Source organism: Elaeis guineensis, chromosome 11 (assembly GCF_000442705.2).
Source record: "Elaeis guineensis isolate ETL-2024a chromosome 11, EG11, whole genome shotgun sequence".
In the NCBI taxonomy this organism is placed as follows: Eukaryota; Viridiplantae; Streptophyta; class Magnoliopsida; order Arecales; family Arecaceae; genus Elaeis; species Elaeis guineensis.
In genome coordinates this window covers 116,591,566-116,604,271 of record NC_026003.2, presented here as the reverse complement: position 1 = coordinate 116,604,271, position 12,706 = coordinate 116,591,566, and the positions used below count along the sequence as shown (strand labels likewise).

Below are 12,706 nucleotides of genomic sequence, written 5' to 3'. Positions count from 1 at the left end.
CCCATGGTTCCCCCATCCCTTGGCACCAGCGGCTTGTGCGGCCCCTACCCGCACGCACCCAAGGAACCTCCACCGTCAGCACTAACAGCTTCTGTAGTCTCTCACCTCGCGCCCCCCCCCCAGGTTTTCCTACCCACGGCTTCTCCACCTTCTGGCCATGATGGAGATTTTTTTGAAAATTTCAATCACTTAAAATCCAAGTGATCCATATTTAATCCGATGATCAGAAATAAATAAACAATAAAAATATCAAAATATCTTTTGGAGAACCATAATAAAATTCAATAATGTAATACTATAGTATTTTAAAGAATATAAGAATATAAAAATAATTTTAATCAAAATAGATAATTATTTTTAATTTATATTTAAAATAAATAATTATTTTATATAAAATTTATTTAAAAAAATATTTTTTGAGCCGAGTCAGAAATTTATAGCATAATTCTCTGTATTGTAATCTCAAACTCTTGTAAATTTTTTCAAAGAAAAAAAAAAGCGATGCCAGGGTATGGGGACGCGTGGAACTCATTGACGCACGTGGAGGGATAGATGGCAGAGATATTGGGCCCATATTGTGGGGCCCGAAAATAATATCAGCCTCCACGGAAGAAAGGGCCAAACCGGGCGCCTGCTTCTTCTCTTCCGGCCTTGACATCGAGCTGATCGTAAACCTTCCTTTCTCTTCCATCCATGGATAGGAGCGGGAAGGTCTTGCGCTCCACGCTGTTCCTGGATCAGGTCGGCGAGGTTGTCGTCACCCTCGATCCCGACGGCTTGTCCTGGAAACCCCTCGATAGGGTAGGTTCTTCTTTAAGAAATCACATTTGTTCCTTCTTTTTCATCATGAGCTTGGTTTAAACTTGAATTTTTAAATGGATTCATGATAAAACCTAGATCATGGACAAATTCTGATTTTTTTGATTCTTTTCTGTCAGATCGTTCTGTTGAATTGGTAATTACGTGGTTTGAGGCAACAAAATTTAGCACTATTGTTCAGCTTTCCTTCCCCTCCTTTTCCCAGATGATATTCTTGTCGATACTGACTAGATTTGGTGAACACATATCCATTTTATCGTCAACTTAAGTCTTTTAACAAATATGTATATTGGGTAGCCTCTATCCATTTATTATTTTTTTTTAATAAATTTTTTTTTCTATTTGGAGTCTCGAGATGGCCTCAAACAGACTTCTTCTATTTGTGAATAGGGGGCGGTCCTTATTTCTGCAACACTGGAATTTATATAGCGAGTTTATTACGACTAATTCCGGTCAGAGAAGGCTGGCTTGTGGAACGCTTGATATTTTTAGTAGCTAGATGGATAATTGGCTCTTTCGGAAGAAAGGGTAATTATGGAGGAAACTAAAACCAAACAGCAATTGACTAATATTTGTGCACATATTTTGGAAATTAGTGTAGATTAATTTGATGTTTTATCGATAGCTTTGGTAAATTTATGAGGAGTTCCCAAATAACTCCTGTGTTATATTATTTTTAGTTAGGATTTCTTTGTTTCTTACATAATAACTATCATCCATCCTTGTTCAAGTTCGATGTTGTGTTTTGACTTTGTTACGCTTTTCAGGGTTCAGTTGCATCTTCGTGCTTGTGCATGAAACGTCATTCAAAGATTGAAACTGAGGTCAATTTTTCAAATGTCTACGCTGTAGAATTTATTGATCGAGGCTTGATTCATGACTCTCATTGGAATTGTGGCAGGTTTCTTTTGGGCAGTACCTCTGAGGTTAGAATATTTCAATAAAAGCTGTGTCATGCATCCTGTTTCTTTCTTAGTGTTGATCACATGTGGCTGCGAGAAGGCTTGTTTTTTATGACATGTATTACATGTTCCTGATAATTTCGACTTTCTTGACTGTCACTGCTGCAGTGTTCACTGCTTTCTATTCCTAAGTGTTGCTTTGCTCGTGCAGATGTACCGGTTTGTGGTGCATGGATTTCATAAACCCAAAACGTGTTGTTCTCCTTGGGTTCTTTCTGAGTACACTTTCGGGCATGAGGATTTGCAGAAATGCCAAATGTGGGTGGAAGACATAAATGCTTATATGAAAGATGGAGCTGGAAGGCCAAAGAGTCTTTTGGTAGAGTCCATACTTTGATTAAGACATGTTCATTTTTTAGCCGCTGAGGTTTTTTAATACAGGAACTAACTTCCTGTAGGTCTTTGTACATCCATTATGTGGGAAAGGAAAAGGAAACAAAACTTGGGAAATGGTTGCTCCTATATTTTCCCGTGCTAAAGTACAAACAGAGGTGAATAGAGTGCTTTCATGACTTCAAATTGAAACATAAACATTCTATAAATAGACTCCGACAAAGTTTATGCAATATTTTTATGTTATAACGAACTTTGCTTGCATAGATGGTGGTTCCATCACAGTCAATTGATTTACATAGTTTCTGTGCTTTTCTCAGGTGAAAGTGACTAAGAGGGCAGGGCATGCATTTGATATAATATCATCTTTATCAGATGGAGAACTTTGTTCTTTTGATGGCATTGTTGCTGTGGTATGTCACTAGCTCACATGTTATCATATGGTGTATTCTTTTTAAACTTGTCATAAATCTTATTTCGGTTGGTTATTGTCTTTTTCATAATTAGCTTTCTATCTTGATAGATATTTTATTTGTTGTTCAAATTAATGTGCTTGGAAAGTGTTTTAGAACATTATAAACTCAAATCAAAATGAAATTTTAAAAGCCCATGATAATACAATAGATACTTTATTTTTCAGCTGAAGTAGATAAGCAATCTATGATCAACAAGAAACATGAGTCCTTAGATAAGACTGTTTGTAGAGTTCATTGGCAATCCCATTTACTTCTACAGTACATAATTAAAGGCAACGACCAATTCCCTAATCTAATATATATTCTTTTATACATATTCAAGTTTCCAGGATATTACAGCTTTATTGCACTTTGGTTAACACTACTTATTTGGTGGATTTGGTTCAATTTTTTGGCCCAGTTATAAACGAATGCATTCCTAGTGTGATTTTTTATGTTTTATTGTTGGATAGTGGAACAAAATTAGCCTTTTATGAAGCCAATTAGGGGAACAAAATCCAGGTATTCAAACCTTGAGGTGGCATATCATTATTATGAAATGATGACTCAAGGATCCTTCAAGGAATCATCAATCGAGTCTATGGACAAACTTGAGTTTCATTACTAATCAAGGGTTGTCAAACTAGTGTTGAGACTCATGCCGCTATGGTATTGGGTTGGTATGGTATTGGCATGATACTATACCGGCACACGATTTGCTTGACCGTGCTAGTGGGGCACTGTTACACCCAAAAACCTCTTCTATTTCTTCTTCTTGTTCTCATTTTTCCATCGATTGAGCGCTCGATAGTGGGAGAGAGGGGGATACAATGATGGGGTTGGCACCGAGGCCAAGACAGTCCGGGGATTGGCTGTTGCCATCGCCATTGTCATTGCGATGTGCTTGAGAAAGAGGGATCGGCCAGGGTGGTACACTTGTGTGAGAGAGAGGCAAGAGATCGAAGTCTAGGGCTGGGATTGGAGAGGTATTTAAATAGTAAAGGGACCGGTTCAACCTAGTTTGTACCTGGAGCTGCTTGAAGCCACTCAAACTTGAGCAAAATCGTTCGGGCCTATGACCAAATTGAGAGGCCTGACCAACATGGTTCCACATTGCTATGGTATGGTATGCCCCATTCGAAGCAATTTGGGGTGGTTTGACAAACCTTGTTGCACATGGAAGCTGGTGAGTTCTTTCGGTGTGTCATATCTCCTTTGAAGCACATGCAACTCTTCTCTTATATTTTAACTTTTCATGGGCATGTTTATTATTATCTGTTGGTGGATATGATTTGTTGTTGATAGATGGCAGATTGTTTGAAAAAGAAGGCATTTTCTCTTGAACATGGTTCTTTTCATGGCTTGGTGTTCATAGGAAAACATTTGCAGCTGGTGCGTGTTCAGGCTGCATTATAGCTCTATTTTTGCTTTCTTAAATGTTTCCCCTTTGATTTTCTTCAAATTTTTATGACACCAGTACTTGGTGGATTTTGTGTTTTGCTGGATGATGTTATATTAGGATTTTAGTTTTGGATGCTTTTTTGGAGCCCTTAAATTGAGCTGTGTGACTGGCAGGATGAGGGGCATACCCTGTGAAGTACTGGACATACATGAAAAGTGTGAGTTGTACTTGGACATGCTTGGCTGAGATGTTGGCATTTGCTGCAATGACTTGAGGGTGCCCTATTAGAACAGGATGAGTAAGATTTGCATTGAGGGTTTGGAAAGAGGAATGGGAGTATTATATGAGATGGAAGTTGTGGGAAAGTTATGAAGATAATAAAAGAAGACTTAGCCTTTTCTGAAAATTGGTAACTAATAAAACTGATCTCAACTAGTTGGGAGAAGGCTTGTTGGTGATGATGATGTATATAGATATAACTTGAGCATTCAAACCATTTTTTCCATATGGCTTCACAAATTAGCTTGATATGGTTGGTGAAACTTGGATGCCACTTTGGTATTTGCTCAATAAATTCCTGCATCTTTGTAAAATATTTCCCTGAAGCTTTAATAGGTGATCAAATCAACCCACTAAATCTAAATCACCTTTAAGCTTGACCACATGTAATGTTAAGATGATAGAGCTAATATGTGAGTCCCAACAGAATTGTTTGGTAACATCCATGATGCTTCATGTATATGTGGTAAGCAACGGATAATCTGGGCGAGATGACCACATATAGCACACACCTTTAGCTAGGACAGAGATCCCAGGCTTGCAGTGCAGCCTGTACAAATCTTGGCAATAGTCCTCATCCATGTTTATCACAGTATGAATGTTAAAAATAGCTTAACTTTATGCGAAACTTAAAAACTCCAACTTATAATTACCATGTTATGAGCTTAATCTATTTGCTACCTTACAATGTGCGGGCTTCATAATAAATTGCATATGCAGAACTTTATGAGACATTTTATGTAACTGCATACAAATCCATGTTTTACTTATGTATCAATTTGATGACTACCAGATCTAAGGTCTGGTGAATTATGACGCTGCTGAGATAAGGTCATGCAAAGAAAAGAAAGTTCTTGTATTGGTTCTTTATTTTAAAACTAGGTGTTACACCATTCAATTTTGTTTCTTTTATAGTTTCCTGAAATATGTTGATCCAATGCTGTCTCAGGGGGGTGATGGTCTCTTTAATGAAGTTCTGAATGGCCTTCTTTCCTCAAGGCACAAGGGTCCTTATCCACCAGCTCCAACAGAGTTCGGTTATTCTGTAAATGATGAAAAGAATCAAATGTTTGGAAATAATAGCAATAATAATGGTAGAGCCTATTGTAATGATGAAAATGGCTTGTCTCCTGAGACTTCTTCTCAAAGTGACGATCATGAACCTCTTCTCTCAAATTCAGAATCTAATGGAGTGGGCATCCCAAAATTCAGTATGTAACTACTAGTTTATTTGCTATTGGAAATCCAGTACTAGAATCAATACTCTTCAACAATTCAGGCCCTAATAAATTTTTTGGTTTTGAATACAGCAAATAAATGTGGACCATGTAATACAGGTTAGTACATACTGATTTAACTTTACATATCAAAGTAATTGACTGCACAGAACAAGTTTTCTTTTTGCCTCAAGTTATCAGGTAGTTGCACCTAATTTTCCCTGCACCCAATAACAAGATCACCTCGGCTACTGTGCAGATCAAAATCCTGTAATTTCCTTCCCAAATGATTGGTTTAGACTTGGAATAATTCCAGCCGGCTCCACTGATGCTATTGTGATTAGGTATCTTTGTTTCAGAATTTAAAATTGAGTGTAAGTGATGGTTGCTTGATTCTGTAGTTTATCATGTTCTATGTAGACGAGGGTTTTTGAACTCATCTTCACCTAGTAAGCTTCAAGTATGTTTTCGTACTCCAGAAAATTGGTTGTCTTTCATTTAACAAATAAACCTTAATTCTTGCATGCCTTATCCATGCTTTTTTTTTTTTCCAGAGTTATGCAGTTAATCTGAACTCACTTAACTGACAATTGATTTAAATGAATCTTAAATTAATCATTTTGAAGTTTTAATAGTACTTTTACAAGAGAGAGTTGCTTTCTGTTTTTGCAGTACTACTGGCATGCGAGATCCTGTAACATCTGCTTTGCACATTGTCCTTGGCAAGAGCATGTCACTTGATATAGCTCAGGTTGTCAGATGGAAAACTAGCCCTTCATCCATGGATTTGCCTTATGTACGCTATGCAGCTTCTTTTGCAGGGTATGCTATTTTTACTTTTATTTGATTTAAGCTAGTTCAGAAGTCCAAAAACCCTACTGGACTCAAAAGTTAGCCAAGTCAAGTTGACTCGATGACTTGGGTGAGTACCCACTGAATCTTGAATATCAAGAATGAATAATAAAATTTAAAAATTAAAATATGCAAGTGTCATATAATCCCATTAATTTTATGTAATGATAAAGTCACCCCAAATCTTGTTAGTGTTTAGTTTCATGCTACTTGCATAGCATAGGTATAATGAAATGCATATAGTTGAAAATATGGGTAACATTATCATCAAATAGTTGACTGAGCGGAACTTACTCAAATCAAGTTCCAAGTAACTTGGCAAATCAGTGAATCACCGCTGAGTCATCTTGAAATCTGCAGAGTTGAGTTGACTTTCGACTTACCCAGGTTTCAGGTTGACCTAGCAAGGTTTTGAACTATGATTCTGTGGTAGGGGATGCAGTAGTTATGAAAGGTATGGAAAGGGAACCTAGCAGACATATGTCTAAAATTTCTCAGTTTGATATCCAAAAGTCGACATTCTAAGTTCAGTTTTTCAATCTATGTTTACTAGGCAGGTGGAGGCATCTCAGTATTACCGATCAAGGGCAATCATCAAGTAAATTTAGATTTACAGTAGTGACTCTAATCTATAGTGGCTATTTTCACAAGCCTTTTCAGTAATAATTCAAGATGGCCACTCTAAATGTGTATACTGACATGCCTATGTCTTAGTAGTTGTTTGCCTAAACGTTATAAAAAATGCATGTTTTTTTTTTCTGATATAGGCTTCTTTCCATCAGGACATTTAAAGTTTTATGGGTAGGCTACTGGATGTAGTATATATTTGAAGTTTCTTTCGCATCAAAGGGTCTTGTTCTAGGTTTAGAAAATGTGTTCTATGGATTGATAGGCTTGCAAGTGGGCAGAAACTTACTTCAGAATTGAATATGGACTATTGTAACTTCAAGTATCTCAGTGTAGCAATTTTGTCAGTTTTGCATTATTATCAGAGGAACATACCGTGGTCTTTAGGTCATATAAAATTTGAAATCATGTGAATTGGTACACGTCTATTTTCCTTGATAGATTGATCTAAAGCTATTTTATGGAAAATATTTGGGTGGCCATGATGATACAATCACTCTTCATTGTCTGAAGTCAGATTCTACAGAGTGCAGGCTAATATGATCCCTTGTTTCTATTGCATTGGAATAAGTATGATGATATGTGTTAGCAACATATTGCAGATATGGTCCATTTCAAGTGCCTATTTAAGTGGCTAATATTTTCATATTTGCTATATTTGAGATTCCAGTGTATTTGTAGACTCCACTGTTTGATGATATTAAAGTAATGTGGTGTCAGCATTATGTATAATCTTGGAAGTTATGATGTGTTGCCTATATTTGTGTCTGATGTGCAATGTTAACTAGCTATACATGCATGGAAGGGCACATAATGGCAGATCTATCCTGGAATCTTACATTCTTCCCAATATCCAACAAGCTGCCATGAATCATGTAGGATTGAAATCTTGACTTTGTAGATCCTTATATTGTAGAAAATGATGAACAGGCTGTAGTGTTGAATTTTTTTGTCCCCCTCCATATTTGTATCACATTGATCTTATACCCCTGCACTTCTTCGGGGACTTGGATTCTGCATAATATTTTGTCTGACAAATAGTTACAGAAATGAACTGAAAAAGCTGGAATACCTGTTCATCTCAATTTGTTTGTTTGAAATCCTCTGCATCAGGAAACTACCTTTCCAAAACAGTTGTGAACAGGACTATCTCCTCATGCAATAACTTGTTTTCTTTGTTTTAATAACTAAATATATGAGATATTTCTTTTCAAGGAATCTCTTTGGTCAATAAATAGGTATGGATTCTATGGAGATGTCATCAAGGAGAGTGAAAAATATCGTTGGATGGGCCCTGTACGTTATGATTTTGCTGGGACAAAGGTGTTTCTGGAACACAGGTTATTCTTAAATGATTGCTGTAGCATTCTCTTCAATTGACTGCTGATTACAGAGCACTTCTGATAATTGCCTTTTCTTATTTATTCAGATCATATGAGGCAGAAATAGCTTTCCTGGAAACTGAAAATTTTGATCCACTTACTGGCATAACAGATACTGGGGGAAATAAGACACAATCATCACGACTTTCTGGACAAAATTCTAACAAAGTGATTTGCCGTATGAACTGCACTGTCTGTAATCAGACAAAAAATTCTGCTCAGTTTCCTTCAAATAGAGCCATCACTAGCCCCAACATTCATTCTGAGAACTCAAGATGGCTGCAATCTAAGGGACGCTTCATCAGTGTTGGCGCGGCAATTATTTCTTGTCGTAATGAAAGAGCTCCTGATGGTTTGGTGGCTGATGCGCACCTTGCTGATGGATTTCTTCATCTTATACTTGTCAAAGATTGTCCTCGTCCATACTACTTATGGTAATTTGCCTAATCATGATACTAGCATAATACAATTCTCCTTGTTACATGGAGACAAAAAAGGCTGGCAGTGAGTGGAACTTGCACTACCACATTTTGCTGAAGCATGAATTTTGTGGTCCGAGTCTGCAGTTAGATTTTGGCTTAGGAATCATTAATTCATGTCATTTTTTATAAAAAAATAATGTACTTTGTGTATGTTGAATGATGTGACAGTAGTAAATTATTTATGCTTTCATTGATTTTAGGAAGTGGTTGCAATACAAATCATTAATGTAAGGTTGCTCATTTGCTATATTACACTTTAAGGGTTTTAGTTTCAAGAATGATGAAAGGTGCTATTAAGGTTGGCACCATGCTGTCTTGTAAATATTTTACCATCCAGCTGACCAATAGTATTCATATAGAAATATAAAATTCTCTTGGAGTTCCAAATTTAGCTCTAGATACAATGTACATGACAATCCATAAATCATCATTAGTACTTCCTTCATCGAGCTCCAATAACAACAAAAGTTTTATTTCTAACATCTCTATGGTAGAACTCATTGAAGAATCATGTTGGACTAATTGACAGAAGCCTCTCTCCATTGATCTGTAAAATTTACAATCACAAAGTTGTTTGTTGCATGTGTGATAGCCGATATGTGTTGCAACAGATTCTTGGGGCTGGACACAGCAGTCCAGGTAACAGTGATATTCATTGGTGAACATTGGTTGAGATCTAAAATGGAGTCCCTCCTTGCTTCTTTATTTTTCTTTTATTTTATCACTGATTTGATTATTTATGAAGCTTTTTCATGATGGCAATGTTCTGTACATTGATTTCACCAAGTTCAAGTTGATTGTTGAGCATGCCATGTTTTTACCTTATATACCTCTTGGAGTCCTCATGTTTTACTTGCAAGTCATATTCATCCATCTGGGAATTTATGTTTGAAGTCTATGCAAAGTGACTATGGAAGTGATTACTATGGTAGCGCACTTCAGCTTCCATTTATGTCTCCGAAGCTATAACCTATGCATTATATTTACCATTCTTGGTTGTTTATTGTTTATTGCTATTGACCTCCTCTTTTATTTTCTTACAATATAAACAACAGAGAATTACACAAATTGTTCTGACCCTAATGTAATTCCTCCAAGTCTGCATGGCAGAAACATGACTTCCATTGGTTCAACTTTCCCGACCATAAGTAGCATTACAACATCAGGAAATTGAACTAGGGAGTAAGTTATGTCCTTAGGGTAAAATTGAGTTATAACTAAAATAGACTAAGAGAGCTTTTTTTGATGCTGCTTAACTGGATATGCTTGTATGGAAATAGCTACACATTTTTCTAAAACTGTTGAAGAGCCTCATTCACCAAAAAATGATAGTTTAACAGGTGCTTCTCTTTAATCAACTGCTGGCAAATTTATCTAACCTGTGAGTTGTATTCTACAGGCATCTTATGCAGCTTACAAGGAGCGGTTTGAACCCTCTAAACTTTGATTTTGTGGAACATCATAAAGTATGCTTAACTTTTAGTTTTATTTCCCTTTTTTGTTATGTTATTTTTTTTGTGGCCTCAAAAGTAATCATTTATTTTCTACAGACACCTGCATTTACCTTTGCTTCATCACATGATGGAAGTGTTTGGAACTTGGATGGCGAGATCCTTCAAGCATGCCAAGTCTCTGTACAAGTATGCCGAGGTCTCATCAACTTCTTTGCATCAGGGCCTGAAGTTTAACAATATTCTCCAAGCCGACCCATGTGTTCCTGTAAAAGGAAGAATCATATGAGGTGAATTGAATATCTTAGATATCTTTGCAGTTTTCCATACGATGTAGTACAAGCCCTGTAGACATGCCCCATGGTCATTAGGTAAAATGTTATTGAAACAACTGCAGTATTTGGGAAATATTTTTCCATATTATTAATTCCAGATGACATGGGCTCTTTTTTTTTTTTTTTTAAGTTGTCCATGTGATCTTAGAGACTATTTATATTCAATTTTTATTATTTAACTGCTTCAAAATAAAATAGATATATTCTTATAGTTGACCTAAACCGATTTACCTGAACTTCTGTACAGTGAGTTATGGATGATCCCTGCACTGCTTCTGATGGGTATACATACCACTGAAATGTGAAGGAGACACGGCTCAGAAGAAATGATGAGTCTCTTCTTTCTGCAATCAAGGACTGGAAGTCCAGGACCGAATGACCTGCAAAGCTGTGTCCTAGAAGGTCATTGTCATAGTTCACATAATCAGGAGAAGCCCACCTCCATACAATAACGGTAGAGATCCCACGCATCATTGGGAGGACATTGACAATGTCCATTGGGACTTTGAAATGCTAGTAGTTTCAAGATAGTGTATATGCAACATCCACAGTGAAACAAGTTTAGAATGGTAGAACATAAAGGTTCTAAATAGAGCAATATCTGACATATGCCCAACGAAGTTTTGTTCTGTGAAACAGCTCTTTTCAGGACACAAGCTCTCTTTCGGCCAGTTTCATGCATCATGGTATATCACTGTATTCTTCTTTGCCAAGTTTTTTGTTATTACATCCTTTGCAGATGCTGCAGGTTAAGGTAAACAAAGTTACTGGCCATTTAAAATAGGAAATGGTGCAAGCAATATATTAATGCTTACCTTGCTCATCCAAACTATGTTCGATTATAGGATTTCAACAGGGCCCAAAGCGGCAACCAAACTGGTTGGTATGACGTGTGGGGATTGGTGTGATTCCAGGGGGAGTTGGGCCATCCATGGTGCCCCACTTCGAGTTGGAAACAAGTTTGGTTAACTGATCTTGGCAATTTTCCATTCCATTATAATAAAACTCAATCTCAGTGAGTTTGTAGGCTTGCAAACTACCGGATATGAATCTCAACTCTCAAATTAATTGTATTGGTCTGATCAAGATAGCGGAACATTGCAAGCAGGCATAGATTAGTTGGTGAAGGTTTGCAGAAACTAAACCAAACACTGTTTTCGTTTTGCAGAAACTAAACCAAACTCTGTTTTCGTTTTGCAGTCAATCTGGATATAAAATACCACTATTTTATTCATCAAACATCTCACTTTTAGCTTTTTAGGTAAATCAACAGGGGGATGGTTGGTAGGGTTTATGTATTTCATGTTGTATTTAGTTGAGTTCATGTTATGTCATGAAATATAGATCTTTTCAACTTCTCTCTTATAAAAAGTTGCCAGACAGTCAAAAATGAACTTATAATGACACATGATAGCCCAAAGGCGACCCTTCAGGTAAGGCGGTGATGGACCTCAAATTGAACCTTCCCCGCACTTCTAATGATCACAGCAATTTTATAATAGCCATGCATGTATGAAGCATGTTCCCTAATTTAGGGAAGGTATAATTAGATCTCAAAGCTGGTTCCCTGGCACCTCATTGGACTAATTAAAAAGTCAAAAAACAAAATCAGAATGATTAAAGAACAGGCTTAAGCCATTCTATCCATACAATTCAATTAAAAAAAATTCTTTGAGCAGAAAATTGATTCTATCTGATAGGGTTTCTTATAACCTTACAGAAGCTTATGTCATATGTTCATCAGCTGAGTTTTCTTCTAAGACACTGCTAGTGATACCTATTTAAAAACCTCAAGAGAACTGCTACCACCCCTTTTCTTTGTAATAATCAACTCCCTTGACCTTCTAATGGAGGTTTCCATATTCAAATTTATACATCAATCTAAATAAAGGGACGTCAAGCATGAAACACGCTGTTATATGTACAAATACATATAATTAACTAAATATGCATTAGGATTGCAGTCCCAATTAAAAAATTTATAATAAGAGCCTTCACTGGACTTCAATGTTCATAGAATTGATACCTCTCACAAAAACAAATATTTTTCTCTATGCTTCTAGCACTAATAGCAATCATGTGTGTAGATGAAATTGGGCAATGTCCTTAC

The 12,706-nt window shown here is 36.6% G+C and overlaps 1 protein-coding gene across 1 annotated transcript; it reads left to right on the top strand.

Annotated features, from left to right (window-relative positions):
• Nucleotides 1-594: 594 nt before the first annotated feature.
• LOC105053969 (ceramide kinase) lies at nt 595-11,267 on the top strand. The gene is made up of 14 exons (XM_010935323.2): nt 595-801; nt 1,587-1,745; nt 1,933-2,100; nt 2,180-2,272; nt 2,435-2,527; nt 5,200-5,461; nt 5,561-5,587; nt 5,727-5,811; nt 6,140-6,289; nt 8,185-8,286; nt 8,376-8,762; nt 10,210-10,276; nt 10,361-10,551; nt 10,844-11,267. The coding sequence occupies exons 1-13, from the start codon at nt 694-696 to the stop codon at nt 10,496-10,498; spliced, it is 1,839 nt and encodes a 612-aa protein (XP_010933625.1). The 5' UTR covers nt 595-693; the 3' UTR covers nt 10,499-10,551; nt 10,844-11,267.
• Nucleotides 11,268-12,706: the final 1,439 nt, after the last annotated feature.

What these genes read in the sequence shown, in the direction of transcription:
- LOC105053969 (XM_010935323.2), top strand. Translation starts at nt 694, where the DNA reads ATGGATAGGAGCGGGAAGGTCTTGCGCTCCACGCTGTTCCTGGATCAG. An exon ending in TTTTGGGCAGTACCTCTGAG is followed by an intron (nt 1,746 to 1,932) that starts GTTAGAATATTT and finishes TTGCTCGTGCAG; the next exon opens with ATGTACCGGTTTGTGGTGCA. An exon ending in AAGGTGTTTCTGGAACACAG is followed by an intron (nt 8,287 to 8,375) that starts GTTATTCTTAAA and finishes TTATTTATTCAG; the next exon opens with ATCATATGAGGCAGAAATAG.